Source organism: Sander vitreus, chromosome 14, assembly GCF_031162955.1.
Source record: "Sander vitreus isolate 19-12246 chromosome 14, sanVit1, whole genome shotgun sequence".
NCBI classification, from domain to species: Eukaryota; Metazoa; Chordata; class Actinopteri; order Perciformes; family Percidae; genus Sander; species Sander vitreus.
This window is the reverse complement of record NC_135868.1, coordinates 26,344,426-26,362,746: the sequence shown is the minus strand read 5'-3', so window position 1 is coordinate 26,362,746 and position 18,321 is coordinate 26,344,426. Positions and strand designations below refer to the sequence as shown.

The following is an 18,321-nucleotide window of genomic DNA, read 5'->3' as shown; positions in this document are numbered from 1 at the left end:
CCGATCCTAGACTTAACTTTAGATTGAAGGTGGTTTATGTGTTGCTGGAAGGAGAGGGAACTGTCTAACCAGACACCTAAGTATTTGTACACCGCCACATTTTCTAATTCCAACCCATCGAGCGTGGAAATGCTAATCGGATAGGCAGGGGTGGGTAGCGATCGATTGAAAAGCAAGAACTTGGTTTTGCCAGAGTTTAGTAGTAAATGGAGGTTTCGGAAGGATTGCTGAATGGCATTGAAGCTCTCCTGGAGGTTGATAGCACAGTATCCAATGAGGGGCCGGATGTGTACAGGATTGTGTTGTCTGCATAGAGGTGGGTTTGAGAGTTCCCAACAGGAAGAGCCACATCATTGATGTATATGGAGAAAAGAGTCAGCCCAAGAATCGAACCTTGTGGCACCCCCATAGTGACATCCATAGGTCCAGACAACAGGCCCTCATATTTAACGCACTGGACCCTATCAGAAAAATAGTTATTGAACCACGTGAGGCAGTCGTGAGAGAACCCAAGGTCTGTCAATAAGAATACGATGGTTAACAGAGTCAAAGGCCTTGGACAGCTAAATGTAGATGGCTGCACAGTAATGCTTTTTGTCAATGGCTGCTGTGATGTCGTTTATGACCTTGAGGGTGGCTGTGGTACAGCCTTGACCAGCACGGAAGCCAGATTGCATAACGGAAAGGACACAATGGGATTCGCAATGGTTGGTAATCTGTTTATTGACCAAGCTTTCGAAGACTTTCGAAAGACAGGGTAAGATGGATATGGGTTTATAGCAGTTTGGGTCAAGGGTGTCTCCCCCTTTGAAGAGAGGGATGACTGCGGCAGATTTCCAATCTCCAGGAATTTCTTAAGATGCGAGAGACAGGTTAAACAGGTTGGTAATGGGGGAAGCAATAATATCTGCAGATCATTTTTGGAAGTTGTGGTCCAGGTTGTCTAACCCAGCTGATTTGTATGGGTCCAGATTTTGCAACTCTCTCAACACATCAGCTGTCAGGATTGGGTTTGAAGGAGAAGCGTGGTGGGGGGTGTGGACGTGTAGCTGTGGGGGTTGTAGAGCAATTTTCTGGGGGGCCGGCCCCCAGCATCATAACAGCCTGTGGAATTGTTGGTGTGTATTCAGTGACCCCATGGTTCATTTCCCATATATTATATTTAGAAGTATTTTAAACTAAGTAAAGCTCTGTAATGTGAACACATAGTGCCATAGAAGGATACAATCCAAGCAGCAATTGCTGGTTGTATTTAGCCGCTACAGAGTTCTGGGATGCCGGATACCAGCGGCAGCTGTTTAGCCGCACACAGGTGACTGTGAGCCGGCTACAGGCTTTCAGGGGCGTTCATGTTTTGTTTTGTTTCATGATCAGAAAACCTCAACCCCTCTGCCTTTTCATGAAGCACACCCTGCTAATATGGACCTGTGTCTGCAATAAAGTTGAATAAAGCCATAAAATTAAGTCAAAGCAGCTGTTGAGGAATGGGTAACTTTCCTATGAATTCTCCACAATAAAAGCCCCCCATTATTTTTGTTATTCAAAAGCTCTTAATATGGAGTGGCAAAATCATGAAATGTTGGGTCTTCATCAGCAGCAACTTGATTCCTATAAGCAAAAATGAAACGTAAAATAAAGCAGATGTGATCTAGCTGTAATCGCAGACGTTTTTTTTCTGTGAGACATTGCAACAAGTAACCTAATGATAAATGCAACTCCAGCTGACAGCAGCGCTGTCATCACAGTATCCTAATATTTTTTTCACTGATAATATGCCAAGTTTATTTCACCTCTAACCATCCACTATTAATCAGAATGTCCATTTGTTTGACTCAATTTACGGATAAACCGCAGTTGGTTGCTGCAGGCTGTTATCGCTCAATCCACAGAGCTTGCATGTTGTTCGTGATTGTTTATATGGACATTAATATTCCAGGCATGAGGCTGCTGTACATCAAATTTTGTCAGTGTTGGCTTTTAACCATTGTGGTCCTGGTGACCCGAAGGACAACATAAGGGTTAACTATACATTTATTTGACGTTCTGTATTGGCCTGGCATTGAGCTTCGGGGTCCCCCCCCCCTCCCCCGGTTCATGTGAATTGACATCACGTAGTACGCGAGGGTCCCCGGGGGGGGGGGGGACCCCAAAGCTCAACACCAGGCCAATACAAAACGTCAAATAAACTGGACGGGTCCCAGTGACCCGAAGGACAACACGAGGGTTAAGCTGAAGCCTTTTACAAAGTGCTTCAGCATACAGTATTTATATGACCTGGGGATACTTATATGACAAATGTAGCTCTATGTAGGTGAATCTACGGTGTAAATAGAATTTTGCTGGCACCACTGAACGTATGCTCTGTGTAGCAGACACACTCCCTCATTCTGTACAGTACAGTAGGCGACACATCAATTGATTTCTCAGGTCAGTAAACGGCTTTGGTGTCCAAAATCACTGCTCCCTTTGGTGAATAGATAAACCACTGCAACTGTTTTTTTACACACAGAGCTTACCGGTGGTACCAGTCCGCCCTGTGCACACTATGTCATCACGGTGGATTTTTTTCCATCCACGGCCCCACCAGGGACCCGTCACGGACCTGCCATGGCCCCAGCACAGAGGGAGCGTAAATTTTAGATGGCTTCATCTGTACATCTTGAAATGAGAATGCCAAATCGCAGGATAAGATCTACAATGATTGTCCTTGTGGACAAGACCTACAGTGAGGCGAGGCAAGACCATATCCTTGGGTGCCTGTGCCTATGCTAGCGTTACAATTATGCTAATTTTTTTAGGTTCATAATTGTATTTAGAGGTTGTACCAGAATAGGTTTATGTGGTTTAATTTTCAGAAAACACCATATATTTGTTGTACTGCACATTGCTGCAGCTCCTCTTTTCACCCTGTGTGTTGAGCTCTCTGTTTTAGCTACAGAGTGAGGCATCTCACTTCTGTTCCATCTTTGTTGGGAGTCGCACATGCTCAGTAGCTAGGTAAGGACTACTAGCCAGTCAGAAGCAGAGTATGAGGGCGTGCCACGCTAGCAGCTAGGCGAGCATTATAACGTGTTACAAAGTGACGCTCGTTCGTCACGGAAGTAAAGGCTGGACTACAATAGAGCTGTTTGGAGCAGTTGTTTGTGTTTTTTGTTGGAGATGGTAAGTCCCTTTGGGGTGGACCTTGGGATTTTTCACTTTGTAAACCTATAACATTCACAAAAAGATATATAACACAATAAAGGAAAGGGAAAAAGCCAAAAGGCATAATATGAGCACTTTAAGAAATGCACATTTTATTGTAGCTGCTGGCTAATGAAAATGAGGCTCACCCTGTAATGTTGTTTGTGGAGACACTCTTGGACAGGGATAGGCTGGAGCGACCACGGCGAGATCCCAGTAGGGTCTGTCGGAAGCTGTCCGAAGGGTAGATGGCTGAACTTGGACGCTCACGCATTCCTGGAGCTATGGAATGAAATAAGTTGCAGGTAGAGGAGGTAGAACAACACGAGGGAGAACGACAAGGTATAGAGATGTAGAACGAAGAAGAGGAATATAATGACAGCCATAACAGCATGTTTAGGAGGAAGATAAAGCAAACAGGAGTAGGAGGGGAAAATGAGTTTGATAATAAAGAACAGAACAACATGCAATTTATGAAGGAAAATGAGAATAACAAGCAGAGAGGGAGAAAGAACAGACAAAATAGGAATTGCAAAAGGAGAATTACTTGAGCTAGGAAGAGACTGAAAGTTTGTGTTTGCGTATGTGTGTATGTGGCTCTTACTTTTTGTGCGCAGTGTAACATTCTGCAAGGAGTTATTCCGCATTGGGGCAGTCTTCTGCTGCTGTGTTAATCAAGGACACAAATCAGTATGTAACATGTACAGAAGCATTTTGTTTTTAAAAAGCCTTGCATCTTAAGCCATGCATTGATTTATTCATTCAATAAAGTTGTTTTCCATATTTTCCATAGTAACAACAGTCAGTTTTTGTCTTTTGTTGTATCACCTTAAAGCACCTTAAATACTGTGTGAAGTTAAAACAGTGTTTTTTATGTCATCCATCATCATAGCCCCCTGATCTGCTGGAAGATTCAAAGTGTATTGCTAAGAGTAGAACTGTTGAATAGCAATATGTGTGTTCGGTCAATAGCAGATAAGGTGTTTTTGCTAATGCTACCACCTTATAAGCCCCTCAGAAGAATAGAAGTTCAGTCGGAACACCCTCACCCTCGCACTACAGGCCCAGCAGTAATCCCTCTGCTCTGGGTTGTTGTAAATGTGTTTTGGAAATGTGATGGGGTATTGAAACTATCTCTCCACCCAGCTCCATATTCCATACTGTATGGGGGCTCTGTAAAACATGTCGTAAAGAAGTGGAGTAGTCACAGAATCCAAAAACCAAACACCAACCCGATGGGCCAATGCTACAAAGGAACCATATACAAATGTACAATATTTACAAACCCCTAATCCTGCAAGACAGGGAGAGAAGAAACCCTCGGTTACGGCAGCAAAACCAACAATAGCCATGTTAGCTCATTTAAGCTCTAATACTTTGGTACATCTGCATATAATATTTAAAATTACTTAACTGTTTGTCACTGACCGTTGCCTAACATTAACATGTCCACCTGCCGTTAAACGGTGTGCCGGTGGATACAGCCGGCACAGGTCAGTGTAGTGAGCGGCCAGTACCGCCAGGGCATCGGTTTATGCCGTTGTCAAAGTGGCATATGCCATCAGCCATCGGCAAATGCCACTGTAGTAAGCGGCATATACCGCCAGGGGATCGGCATATGCCTATGTACCACAGTGGCTGACCATCAGCCACTTTTCGATCTCGGCGTCACTCATGTATAGAAATGACATATTGCACAGCAAAGGTGACACAGAGTAATAAATGAATAAATATGCATAGTGCAGAATATTGTCCAGTGATGGCTCATATTGCATGTATCAGCTAGTAGTGCTACATTATAATGTTGTATTAAAGGAATGGCCGTAGGTAGGATTGCGAAGATCCAGGACTTGAACATCGACAACTTCTCAGTCCCTCCCCCCTTTCCGCTAAAGCCCAAAACGGTCTCCTAAGCCCCTCCCCCCACAAGGGAGAATGAATGCATGTGCATGAGCAGTAATTGACACGCAGTTAGACACCCCCCCGGCCCTAATTGGTGCATCTGAACAGAGAGCTGGGGATTTTTGCAAATCGCACTACAGGCTGTAGGTGGTGCCTACAAAATGACCTGCTTCATGTAGTTCTACTCGAACATAGGGACAGTTTCAGGAATTATGACAGAAAGTTAGTTTTATAAGTCTTACCTACTGCACCTTTACAGAGTCTGACTGCTGCTGGAATGAAGGACATGCCGTAGTGCTCACTGAGGTGCAGCAGTGTGCTGCTGAGGGAACTCACTGTCTCGTGTAGGGGGGGAGAGGTGTCACCGCACTCAAAGTTATTTAATGTATTGGACATTGGTTACTGGCAGCCCAGAACACATGTCTGAACATGTTCTCCCTTTCTCGCACCGCATTGGCCTAATGTAGGTCTGAATGAAAGACTCAAAATAACCTTTTACGCCACGCTGACACGGTTAAAAGCTGTATGCTTTCCCCTTTGCCACACACCTGTACCTATATGCTTTTCCGGTGCCAATGCTCCACCCAGTGATCAAACACAAATCTGCATATACCGTACATTCATGTCACCAACGTGCTATATAAATGTCACATTATGGCTCCAACAGCAGGCATGCTCTACATGAAATATGATAAATGAAATAAGGGTTGGCGTTAACAGACATCCTCTGTTTTGTGTAATCTTTGTGTGACTACTTTGTGTGATCACTTTGTGTGACTACTTGCTATTCATATTCTTCCTCTCTCATGGTTTATAGTCTTTATTTGATATACTGTAAAAGGTTTGTGTGTTTTATATTTACTTTTTCATAATTTGTGTCAGACTGTTGGAGATCAGTTTGAGGCTGTTAGATTGTGTGATGAATGCGAGGTAAATTTAATTGAAATGTTTTTTATGTAAGAGCATCTATGCCACTCTGATTTACCCACCATCATTTTGGTCACATTGGGAGAATTTGGTCCTAACTGTGTGACTCTTTCAGGATTTTGCCTAAGCTCCAAATGGTTCTTTGGGGGAAGTGTCTCACAGTGCAACCTAGGACCATTGTGATAAATGACCAAAGATTGAAATGTTTTTTTCATGATTAATTAGACAGCCCAAAAGGCACAAAAGGGCCTTTGGAAGGAATGAATATGAGGACCGAGAGGAAACCCTTAATATGTTAATACCTTCTGTCAATAATTAGAGGTGTGATGATTTGTGGTGTAGCCTGTGTCTTACCCTCTGTTTCATTTTGGCACAGTTTGGCAAAGTGTCTCGACAGCGGTTGTGGATAGTGACATTGCATGCTGGAAAAAATAAAGACATATAGAACACGGACACGTTATTCTGTATCTTCTTTTTGGAGCAATTTCCTATCCCGAGAAGCCAAGTGCACCACCAAATAAGCTGGTACAAACCCATGTACTAGTCTGTAAAATGTGCAGTAACTATGTTACTTACTAGGGCAGCTGAGCGCCTCCTTGGCAGTAATACTCTTGTTGCATGCTGAACATAGTGTGGTTCCTGACACTGTCAATGAGGTGAAGAGGTGACCATTGCTGTAACGTGCCTCCCTCTCCCTTGCCACCTTCTCTCGCTCCCTCATGTGCTCTCTCTCTTTATTCTGGAAAAGAAACAGACAAAATGGAAGGTTTAAGAACAAAACGACGTCACACAAATGACCCGTTTCATAGACCGGGGGGGGTCTATGAATCGTCCTGATTCCCTGCGGAGAATCACCAGATCACTTTTTTTGGTGTGAATGGCCCTTAAAGGAGAAATCCGGCGCAAAACGAACCTAGGGGTTAATAACACATGATAACTGAGTCGACCGTTCGAGGCGCCATCTTAGGAAAACAGTCACGACCAGTCGAACGACGAACGCCGTGTAACCAGTATCATAGCTCAAGCACGGCATTCGTCGTTCGACTGGTCGTGACTGTTTTCCCAAGATGGCTCTATACACGAACGGTACTGTCTTTATAAACTATCTTTTTAATAAACTGTCTGTACACTTACAAAGTTCTCAATGCTTTGGTTTACATGTAGGAACCCTCATTATGCTACCGTGGACGTGTGGTGCTATTTTGAGCCTTGTTAGTGGCTATTTCTTTTTACTTTACCTGTGCTCCGACGACTAGCTTTATAAGCTAATTAGCGGTTTGAGCTAAAACTGGTCACATTCGATTAGCATGAAAACAAATCCCAGAGAACGGTCCATAGATAAGTCCAAGAGTTTGATTCATGACCGCCAAATTTTTTCTGTTGCAAAAAGGGGTAAAATTGTGAAGACAGGTTTAGTTTTCTAACTAACTAATAATAGTTAGCGTTGATCATCCGGGTCATTTTATAGTCAAGTTGAACTGTTATGGATTCAGGCGCCACTGAGCAACCATTATAGCAATGAATGGGGCTCCGCCTCCAAGGCTGTATTCAAGTCTGACTATACACCCATGCTCTCACAAAGTTAGATCACCGTTGGAGATGAGCCATTTTTGTACTCCTAGGCCTGAAAGTAAGACCAAATGTGTTTTTTCTGCCAGGTTCATTTCCTATTTTGAGATGCTTAATGAATCCAGATCCTGGTTCTCTCTGACATAACCAAGACATTCTTGATAACATATGATATTGTATCTCTGCTTTCTGTCAAACTTACTACCAATGTCTTCTCCAATGATCTGAAGGATTTCAATCTGGATTTTAATTAAATAAAAATAGCATATTTATAGCATATCTACAGTATGTATGTAGGTTGTACATTTTATTCTACACTTGTATATACATGTACATTCTTTTTCATTCCTTTAAGTATATTTTTCAGTAGTTGTTCTGGCATTTTTGTCCATGGTAACTTGCTGCTTGTAACAGGCTAATTTCCCAATTTGGGATTAATAAAGTCCATCTATCATCTATCCATCTATCTATCCATCCATCCATCCATCCATCCATCTATCCATCTATCTATGCAAAAAAAGTCCATAGTGCTTTTTCCCATCTGAAAATGTTGTCCGACTGATCCATCGCCTTATCACATCCAGACTTGATTTCTGCAGTAGTCTTTGGCAAACTGCACTACATCCAGAAATGGGCTGAAAGGAGTAACCCAGATTGAATCCTAAGGGGCAGCATAGCACCCTGGGTAATGTAAGTTTAGCCTTCCTGACCGACATAATATAGACTGGGTAAACCCAGCCCGATCTGCCACCGATTTGATTTCGTCTTAAAAGATTGAGTTTGGTCTGGTGATAGCCAGACCACACATAATACTGTCAATGCTACACATAATATACTGACACGACAGGAATAAAACACATAAATAAATGCACACTCATACACATTTTGTATGTAAGCGCAGCAATATGACATAAAAAAGGCACTGGAACTGCCTTCATTTTGTAATTTATTTTTGTACTAGCTTAAAGGTATAATATGGAACGGCATTCTCTTTTCTTTCTGGGCAGTAAGAAAGAGCCTTTGTGCCCCACGTGGGTGTGTAACCCTCAGCCAATAACAGTGTGTGTGTGTGTGTGTGTGTGTGTGTGTGTGTGTGTGTGTGTGTGTGTGTGTGTGTGTGGTAATTAATAATTTACGGTCACTACAGTAAAGAAACAACAACAGTATATCAATATAATCAACCGGTTGAAAAAATAGATGTAAGGAAAAAAAGAAACATGAAGTAGAGGAGTGAATGAGAAGGCACAGTAAACTGTGATGTTATGTGTTGTGTGCTGGTTGTCTCTCAGTCTGTGACATGCACTCACATATCTCGCTGCTTCTACAGACACTATTTTCTCCAAGTAGATGTTCAGTTTTTGTCTAGTCAGATAGTGAGTCAAAATCTGTGAGTTTATATTTAATTTTCGTAAAGAACTGTGTTCTAATATCTTTATATGTGCTAGATTGTAGCAAGAAGTATTGCTCTGTCTCCTGACCTGTCTCTGTGGACAGAGCTGACGCAGCCTGTCTTCTCTAGGCAGCCAGGTCTGTCTGTGTGGGCCAGTCTCTATGGCCACTCTGTGATCACTAAGTCTGTACGTAGTTAATGTCTTTCTCAGCTTCTGATACGTCACAGTGCTTAGATAGTTTGCCACTGTGCCTCTGTTTAGAGCCAAACAGCAAGTTTGTTTAGAGTTTTTGTGGTAGATGTCCAATAGTCAATGTTCTTTTGCTTTTCTTTAGCTATGATATGGTTGGGCCAGATTGTGTGAGGGCTGTCCTGTTAGAGGTGGGGGGGGCTTATGATCAGCAGGCTGAGGTGACTCTTCTCTATGTTCTGCTGTTGACAATGGAGGGCTTTGTAGTGGTAGGAGTCAGGGTCACTTGCTTTTTTTTTGTGTGCTTTTCCGCTTTTAATTGATAGGACAGTTAGGTGAGAAAGGGGAGAGAGAAGGGGAAGACATGCAGGAAATCGTCACAGGTTGGACTCAAACCATGGACCTCTGCGTCGAGGCATAAGCCTCTTGGTATATGTGCGCCTGCTCTACCCACTGAGCCAACCCGGCCACAGGGTCACTTGATTTTAGGTGTTTGTAGAATTCAATTGCTTTTTTATCCTTATTAAAAGGGGAAATTGGCCTAGTTCAGCTCTGCATCCTTTGTTGGGGATGTTCCTGCGGACTCTAAGAATGCTCTTGCAAATCTCAGTGTGTAGAGTTTCGATTGGGTGTTTGTCCCAATTTTCAAAGTCTTGATTTACAAGAGGACCCCATACTTTACTGCCATACAGTAACATAGGTTTTATTAAAGATTGTAATATTTCGAGCCAGATTCTAATGGTTGAAGATTTATTTTTAATCGGTTATGAAACCGTCCCTATTTAATACTGATGCCTTTATATCAAAGGGCATCTCAGCCAGCTGTGTACAGGGTGTTTGGGCAAATTTTTAAAATGATTTTACAGAATTCCAATTGTAATTTTTCAGGGGAAGTTTTATCCCAGTTTTGAAATTCTGGTTTTGAAATTGGACCCCAGACTTCGCTTCCATAAAGCATTATTGGTGTTATCAAAAAACTGTAGATTTTTAACCAAATTCTTGTGGGGAATTTTTTTTCCCAATTTGCATTTGATTGCATATAAAGCTCTTTGAGCTTTATTACAGAGAGCATTTATGGCCAGGTTTAAATTGCCTGATGCACTAAATTCAACCCCTAAGTAAGTATATGAATCCTTTTGTTCTAGCCTGGTGTTGCCCAGAGTGAAGTTGTAACTCTGACTATTTCCCTGAGATCTGGCTCTCCTCTGAATACCGTAACACTGTTCTTTTTCAGATTGACTGTCAGTGCCCATTTCTGACTGTACTGCTCTAGGATGGACAGGTTCTGTTGTTAACCCTCTACAGAACTAGATCATCGGCATAGAGCAGGAACTTGATGTTTGTATCATGAAGTGTGAGACCTGGGGCTGCAGATTGTTCCCACATGGTTCCAACATCCTGCTAGTTCATTGATGTAAATGTTAAACAGTGCTGGACTCAAACTGCAGGCTGTCTCACTCCATGCCCCTGTTTTAAAGAATTCTGTTCTTTTGAAGACAATTTTATTGCACATTTATTTTCCATGTACAGTGATTTAATAATGTCATAAACTTTACCCCCTACACCGCTTTTAATAAGTTTATAAAGAAGTCTTTCATGCCATATTGAATTAAATGCTTGTTTAAAGTCTATGAAACATGCAAATATTTTCCCATTTTTAATTTTGGCGTAGTTTTGAATAAGGGTGTGTAGACTGTAAATGTGGTCTGAAGTGCAATATTTCGGTAAAAAGCCAAATTTGATTTTTACTTAAGACGTGCTTGAAAGGAAGGACAGTATTCGGGCATTAATAATACTGCAAAAAAGCTTCCCAAGACTATTGTTCTCACAAATGCCTGGGTAATTATTAGGGTCCAATCTGTCACCATTTTTGAAAATAGGGGTGATGGTTCCAGATCTCATGGATATATCCATACTCCAGAACAAGGTTGAACAGCTTGTGGAGAGCTGCCAGCAGTGTAGGGCTACTGTGTTTTATTAATACTAATAATAATAATAATAATAATAATAATAGTAATAATAATAATAACTTTATTTGTATAGCACCTTTTAAAAACAATTGCTTACAAGTGCTTTAAAAGAGGGAACAAAAGCACATGCAAATTGATACACATACCCATACAACACATTCTCACTCCCATCACGTAAAACACGGACGCTTGGTCAGGTGCCTTTGGTGTTGTTATTGACGCTAAAGTCTCCTTTAGCATCATATCCAAATGTGCTTTATCTAAGCGCGCTGGGTTGCGACTATTAGTGTCACTTTTGACGCAGTTAGGTTTAGGAAAAGATCATGGGTGGGCTTATAAAAGGTACGTTTACATGACACACAGGACAAGAACGGGACAGTTGGGTTAAGGAAAAGAAGAACGGGACAGTTGGGTTTAGGAAAAGAAGAACGGGACAGTTGGGTTTAGGAAAAGGAGAACGGGACAGTTGGGTTTAGGAAAAAGGAGGAAACGGGACAGTTGGGTTAAGGAAAAGAAGAATGGGACAGTTGGGTTTAGGAAAAGGAGAACGGGACAGTTGGGTTTAGAGAAAAGAAGAGAACGGGACAGTTGGGTTTAGGAAAAGAAAAATGGGACAGTTGGGTTAAGGAAAAGAAGAAGCGGGACAGTTGGGTTAAGGAAAAGAAGAACGGGACAGTTGGGTTTAGGAAAAGAAGAACGGGACAGTTGGGTTTAGGAAAAGGAGAACGGGACAGTTGGGTTTAGGAAAAGAAGAACCGGACAGTTGGGTTTAGGAAAAGAAGAACCGGACAGTTGGGTTTAAGAAAAGAAGAAAGCGACAGCGAACCCTGGTCTCCTGGGTGAAAGTCCTGTGTTGTTTGATCCATCCACCACCCCAACCAACCTCCCTACGCGGAATTTCGTCCTTCAATACTACTCTCTACCGTTGTCTCTGTTAATACTACGTCATCTTCAAACGCAGTGTAGCTGCTGCTCTCCCCGGTGCGTTCTACACACACGCTGAAGGGAATAGTGAAAAAAGTAAGATGGGACAGCTTTAAAGGACAGAAACAAAACTACTCAATAAACAAAATGAAGTTTACAGGTGATAGGAAAAATAAATAAATGACAATGGCATCACATAAGTCTATAAAATGGGTTTTAAGAAGTGATTTAAAAGAAGTCAGTGATTCAGCGAGCCTTATCTCCTCGGGCAGGCCGTTCCAAAGCCAGGGCGTCCTGACGGAGACGATCACCTCTGGTTTTTAACCTCAACTTTGGAACGGTCCTGCCCGAGGATCTAAGGCTGCCAACAGGCTCGTATGGCGTCAGAAACTGTGGGATGTAGTCTGGGGCTGGATCCTGACGAGCTCTAAAAGTAATCAGTAAAATCCTAAAATCAATTCTGAAACAGGAAGGGGGAGCCAGAGAAGTGAAGCTAGGATTGGAGTGATGTGAGAAGCCCGGCTGCTGAGTTCAGGACCAGCTGGAGGCGGGAGAGGGGGTTGTAGTTGATGCCGGTTAGAAGAGAGTTGCAGTAATCAAGACTGGAGAAAATGAGGGCATGGACTACCTTTTCAAAGTTGGGCTGTGATGTTTTTTTATTTTTATTTTGGAGATTGTTCTGATATGGAGGAAACAGGACTGAACAAGTGAAGTCTGAATCAAAAATGACACTGGCTCTGTAATTCTTTTTAGTGTTATTTGTATCTAGAGGGTTTTGGTAGTCTTTGATCCTTTCTTCTAACTGTTACAGCACTATATTTACAGTAATATTCTTATACAAAAGTTCAAAGAGATTTTTTTCAGATCAAACCATTTTGTATTGGTAATTTATCTTTAGTTTGTTTTTGATTGATTTAAAACAAAATATGTATTCCACATATTTCAGAAGAAGTTGTGGTCAATGGCTTCTTATATTTTTTTTAAAGTTATTCAGATGTACTGAACGGTTACGGTTCACTTCAGTGTGAAAACCAACTGTACCAATGTCAACTATTAAATGTGACGTTAATACACTATAAGGAGTTTTTCAGCGGTTATTAAACTCATAACCTCTCAATTTAATACAGATGCCTCTATGTGAGGAGGCAGCGCAGCCAGCCGTGTACGGACCCAGATCTGTTCTCGCTGCCGCATTCAACCTGCAGTCACAGCGCCAGCGGGAGGCAGATAGCTCGGCCCCAGACACCAGCGGCTTTTTCTCCAGCCAGGAGCAGAGATGTCTGATGCCGGTGTTTACCAAGCAGCAACATATGGTGCAAAAACATTTAGCCAATGCGGAAGTGCCAAAAACTGCAGCATGTGACGTCACAAAGACTACATCCATATTTTCTACAGTCTATCGTGTCTACAAACGCCAACCGACAAAGTAACCTATTACACCTTTAAATTCAAGAGGTCCTCCCTGTCAAGCTTTGGCGACCTGTAGTGGGGGTCGGGACACAGGCAGTACGATAAGAGCCATCTCGCAGTGAGATATATACATTGAATTGATCATTCTTATTGCCTATATTGTGTATAGGCACCTTAAACCAGAAGCTTATTACAGTCAGCTCCTGGGACTTCCATAAGTAGAGCGCAGTAGGAACAGTTTAATGGTGGAATTTGTCTTTTTATATATTTATTAAGCTTAGAGGAAAAATAGGTAATGGACAAATATTATCACAGCTACAGTTCAGGACTGGTACAGTAAGACTGGTGCCTTAGGAAATTGTATATGTTTATTTTTACACATTGAGGCCTACAACCTTCTCAAAGAAAGCAGTAATATCACACACACCTACTGCCATTTCTATGGCAACAGTTGCTATAGTCTAATATCCAGTGAACTAGCACACAGTGTACAAGCAAACATACATAGACACCACCACCTACATTCACAAATACATGAAGGCCTATTCTATCTAAATGAGAAATGGTGTGCCAATGCAGCTATATCAGGGCCCATTTCCTAAGAGGCCTGTGCTGTGTTGTAATGAGTAGGCCTTGTATCTAAAAGAGGAAATGTTTCATGGCTGAGAGTGGAAGAACAGGCAATGACACAGTGATAGAGACAGAGGAGGGAAATGACAAAAACAGACAGGAAAAGAAAAACGTACACAACTTAGTAGTAAAGATTACTTATCTGATCTTGTGTCTGTCCTACTAAACGCAGTGTGGTTGGCAGAAGCTGGAGTCTGTCGGATGCCATTGCGTGATGTAAATTTATTTAATGTTACACTCAATACTGAACATAATGTCAACTCACCCGCTGGTTGATCTCCCTCATTCTCTCTTGCCGCAGCTTCGACAGATTGGTAACTCTGGACATTGTGACAGTCAGAAAATAAAATATCCAAAATTAATGTTTGTACGCTTCTCTGTGGATCCCTCAGATCCCTACCAAAGAGAAAAAACTAAAAATCTTTCCTCACTGGCTAACTGCAATGTGCTTCTGCTTCTAGTGAAGTGGCTGTTCCTGTGAGAAATCTGACTTCTGAATCATCACCGCCCACACACACACACACACACACAAGCACGCACGCGCACACACATACACACGCAAGCACGCACGCGCACACACACACACATACACACGCAAGCACGCACACACACGCACGCACACAGTGTTCAGCTGTCTCTGAATGCCTGGTATAGATCATTTGCTTTTAGCTACAGGCTAATATGAAACCATTTATAATAATAATATTAATAAAATAATAATGCTACCATTTTAAAGCAGCTCTTCTAGTAATGATAAAGAAATGTTATGGTTTTAGGACTGTCTCCTTTTGGAGTTTTCTTTTCTTTTTTAAACCTTTATATATCCAGGTATGTCGATTGAGAATAATTTCTCATTTGCAACGACAACCTGTCACATTCACACAGTTACACATTCATACCTGGAAGCTGCCCAGTACAACCACAGTCTGATCTGCTGGCCACTGAGCAGCTCCACTAGAGCGGTTGGGAGTCAAGGGCCTTGCTCAAGGGCACCTCAGTGGTGGTAATGAGGGAGGGACAAGCGCTGCTCTTTCACTTCACGATTTTATCCTGCCGGTCTGGGGATTGAGCCGGCGACCTTCCGGTCTTGCTTCCTTTACCCCTAGGCCACCACTGCCCCAGGTTGGTGGGCCTGCCACACTTTTGCATACTTCCCAGAGAGAGCGCTAGGCTGAACTAGGCTTTAGCGTCTGTGTTTACGGCTCCCGCAATATCTTTGCTTTGATTGAAGGTTCAGCTAAACGTAACGCCTCCAGCATGAGTTGAAATACTCCTTCAGGAAGACAGGAACTTCTGAGAGTTGGGACGGCACAACATAATAACACATCGTGGTTAAACTGTACTGCCTGCTTAATTCTTTCCTAAATTGAATGTTTATTAAATTATTCTGTGTAAGTCATCAAGGTCTCCCGAACATTCCTCAGATATGTGAAATGAGTTGTGCTGCTCCTCAGTTTTTCCTTAAAGCTATAGTGTGTAGTTTCTGGTGCCCCCATGAGGAATTCTAAGTAATGACAACAACACTGTTGTTGCATCCACATGATAGGTGAATGGGGTGGAGGAGGGTTGCATCGATTTGACACTGATATAACAACCGACAGCGGCAGAGAAAGTAAGAGTTTTAAAGTTGAACTGCAACAAATGACAGAGGCTGACAGTGGGAAATAAGAGATCAAAATCTGATCTGGTTTAACCGTCAGAGTGGACAGTTGGAGGCGGGATAAAGGGGAAGAGAGTGTGTGTGTGTGTGTGTGTGTGTGTGTGTGTGTGTGTGTGTGTGTGTGTGTGTGTGTGTGTGTGTGTGTGTGTGTGTGTGTGTAAATAAACAGATTAGGCATGAGGACAGTCCTGATTGAATTTTCGATCAAAAGAGACTTAGCTAAGACAGGCAGATTATTTTTGGCATCATTGGGCAAATATTTAATAATATTTGAGTTTATTGTTATTCAATTGGTCTGAGAGAAAACTAGACTTCCTCTTGGTTCTGTTTCCATGCTCGAGAAAATCTAGTTGCGATGGGGCGGCTGTGAATCAATGGTAGAGCCATCGTCGCTGGTTCGATCCCTGGCTTTGCAGTCCCATGGCAAAGTGTCCTTGGGCAAAACACTGAACCCCAAATTCACATTCCAGTGTGAATGTTTATCTGATGAGCAGGTGGCACCTGGTATGGCAGCCGCAGCCACCAGTGTATGAATGTCTGTGTGAATGGTATCCGTATTGTGTAAAACCACTTTGATTCACGGGAGACTTTGGCACAGGTCATATCAGAGAGTGTGGAAGTTAATCGTTCTTGTTGGTTGTTCTTCAAATGCAGATGCACATTCACGTCCCTTCAGACGTTAAGAGACTGATGCAGAAAACCCTGCAGAATGAGTTGCTATTAGCAACAACTGCCTACACTGCAAAGCAACTTCTCTAAAAAAAAAGAGTCTGACAATAAATGCAAAAAAAACATGTCAATATTGGCAAAGTGTTTCAGAGATGGAACGAAAATGTTGCTAATAGTTTATCTTTCTAACTGTAGCAACATGCTCACAGCAGCAGCCAAGCTCACAATTTAAGGCGGCGGTTAGCAGGAGGCTCAACTGTTAGCAACATTTTCCCTCCATCTCTGAAAGGCTTCGCCTGTATTGAGCATTGACATATGTAAAATGGACCAAGAGATCCCGTTGCTCTGGACGGAGACCAGTGAAGGATATTAGAAGCACTTTTCCGGTGATGGCTGAGCGTTACTGCACAGCCTCCAACTGAGCTCGAAGACGTAGGCAGTGTTGGGGAGTAATGGAATACATGTACCGGCGTTACGTATTCAGAATACAAATTATGAGTAACTGTATTCCGTTACAGTTACAATTTAAATAGTTGGTATTTAGAATACAGTTACGTTGTTGAAATCAATGGATTACATGACGATACTTCTCTGTTTCACGGGTTTATTCACTCTCGCAACTCCATGCATTTCCCAGAAGCCCCCATATGAAAACGAAAAAATTACCTATTTGCGTGATCACTGATAGAGGTAAAGATGGAGCCGGAACCGGCACAACAGAGCCAGGGCAGGAATGCGTTTCTATCTTGGAAATTCAAACAGCATTTCACATTAAAGAAAGAGAAGAGAGAACGAAATATAACTGTGCACTGCAGTGCAACTTCTGCTTGCCAGCAACCAACTTCCTTTCAGCGTCCAAATTACTCCACCTCCAACCTGAAGAAGCATCTTAAAGTAAGTTATTTTTAGCCAAGGGTAGTCGTCTGCTGTAGTTTTACTGGTCATCTTGCTATTTTATAGTTGACGTGCGACTTTACATTCTCCTACATGCTGATTTACTAGACCCAGAGCCGTTGAAAGACTAGCCCCGTTTGACATGTTAGCTAACGTTAGCTACAATTAGCTCATGGTAGCTTAGACTGCGGTTAGATTTTTGCAGTATGCAGTTCGGGACTACAAATACAAAAATCTATCTGCTTGTTCAAGTACACATTCAGCCAGTTGGAACAGAAGAACACACCAGAATAGGTCTGTTTAGTAAGCTGTATGTGATGGCCACAATCCTACTTATAAAATGCAATTCAATGTGGAAGTAATCCAAGTATTCAGAACATGTTACTCAGATTGAGTAACGTAACGGAATATGTTACAAATTACATTTTTGGGCTTGTATTCTGTACTATGTAACGGAATACGTTTTGAAAGTATCCTTCCCAACACTGGACGCAGGCTAGATGTGACGTGAGCAACCTGTCTGAAAGTTGGAAGTCTTCTGGTAGCTGTGCCAAGAGAAAGCTCAACCATTCCCAATCTTGCAGAGACGGAGAGCGTAGGTATATGTAAGGAGATAACATGGACACAGGCTAATTATTGCTAACTAAAATGCTAGTTAACATTAGTAATTAAACTTAAACAGCTAATGTAAGTCGAAACTGCCTGAGAGCTTCTCCTGTACTATACGGTAATTCCTCTACTATGCGACAGTAAGTCCCGTGGTTATGACACAATCGTTAGCCTATTTTTACTAAAACGTCTACTACGGAGCCATAACGTGAGATTCAAGATAATGGAGCCTTTTATACATTGTCGTGTTTCTTTAGAAATAAACAATGGACAAATAGAACGCCCATGAACGCATGGTCTGCCTATGTATCCCCGCCCCTCTCGGCCTCCGTAGCTCAGAGAGCAGCCGAGGCCAGAAGCTGTAGAGCAGACAAACATTTCCACTTCTCCCTCC

The 18,321-nt window shown here is 42.3% G+C and overlaps 1 protein-coding gene across 2 annotated transcripts in view; it reads right to left on the bottom strand.

Moving 5' to 3' along the window:
* arhgef2a (Rho guanine nucleotide exchange factor (GEF) 2a) overlaps positions 1 to 14,569 on the bottom strand; it is a 41,009-nt gene extending 26,440 nt beyond the window's left edge. Inside the window, exons 1-5 of one of the 2 annotated variants that reach the window (XM_078267669.1) lie at positions 14,361 to 14,569; positions 6,589 to 6,751; positions 6,367 to 6,434; positions 3,788 to 3,848; positions 3,333 to 3,465 (exon numbers count right to left, since the gene is read on the bottom strand). In XM_078267669.1, the coding sequence (XP_078123795.1) occupies positions 3,333 to 3,465; positions 3,788 to 3,848; positions 6,367 to 6,434; positions 6,589 to 6,751; positions 14,361 to 14,423 (488 nt within the window). In that variant the 5' untranslated portion in view covers positions 14,424 to 14,569. The remainder of the gene's footprint in view (positions 1 to 3,332; positions 3,466 to 3,787; positions 3,849 to 6,366; positions 6,435 to 6,588; positions 6,752 to 14,360) is intronic. The other variant, XM_078267670.1, reaches the window with a different exon arrangement.
* Between the last annotated feature and the right edge of the window lie 3,752 nt (positions 14,570 to 18,321).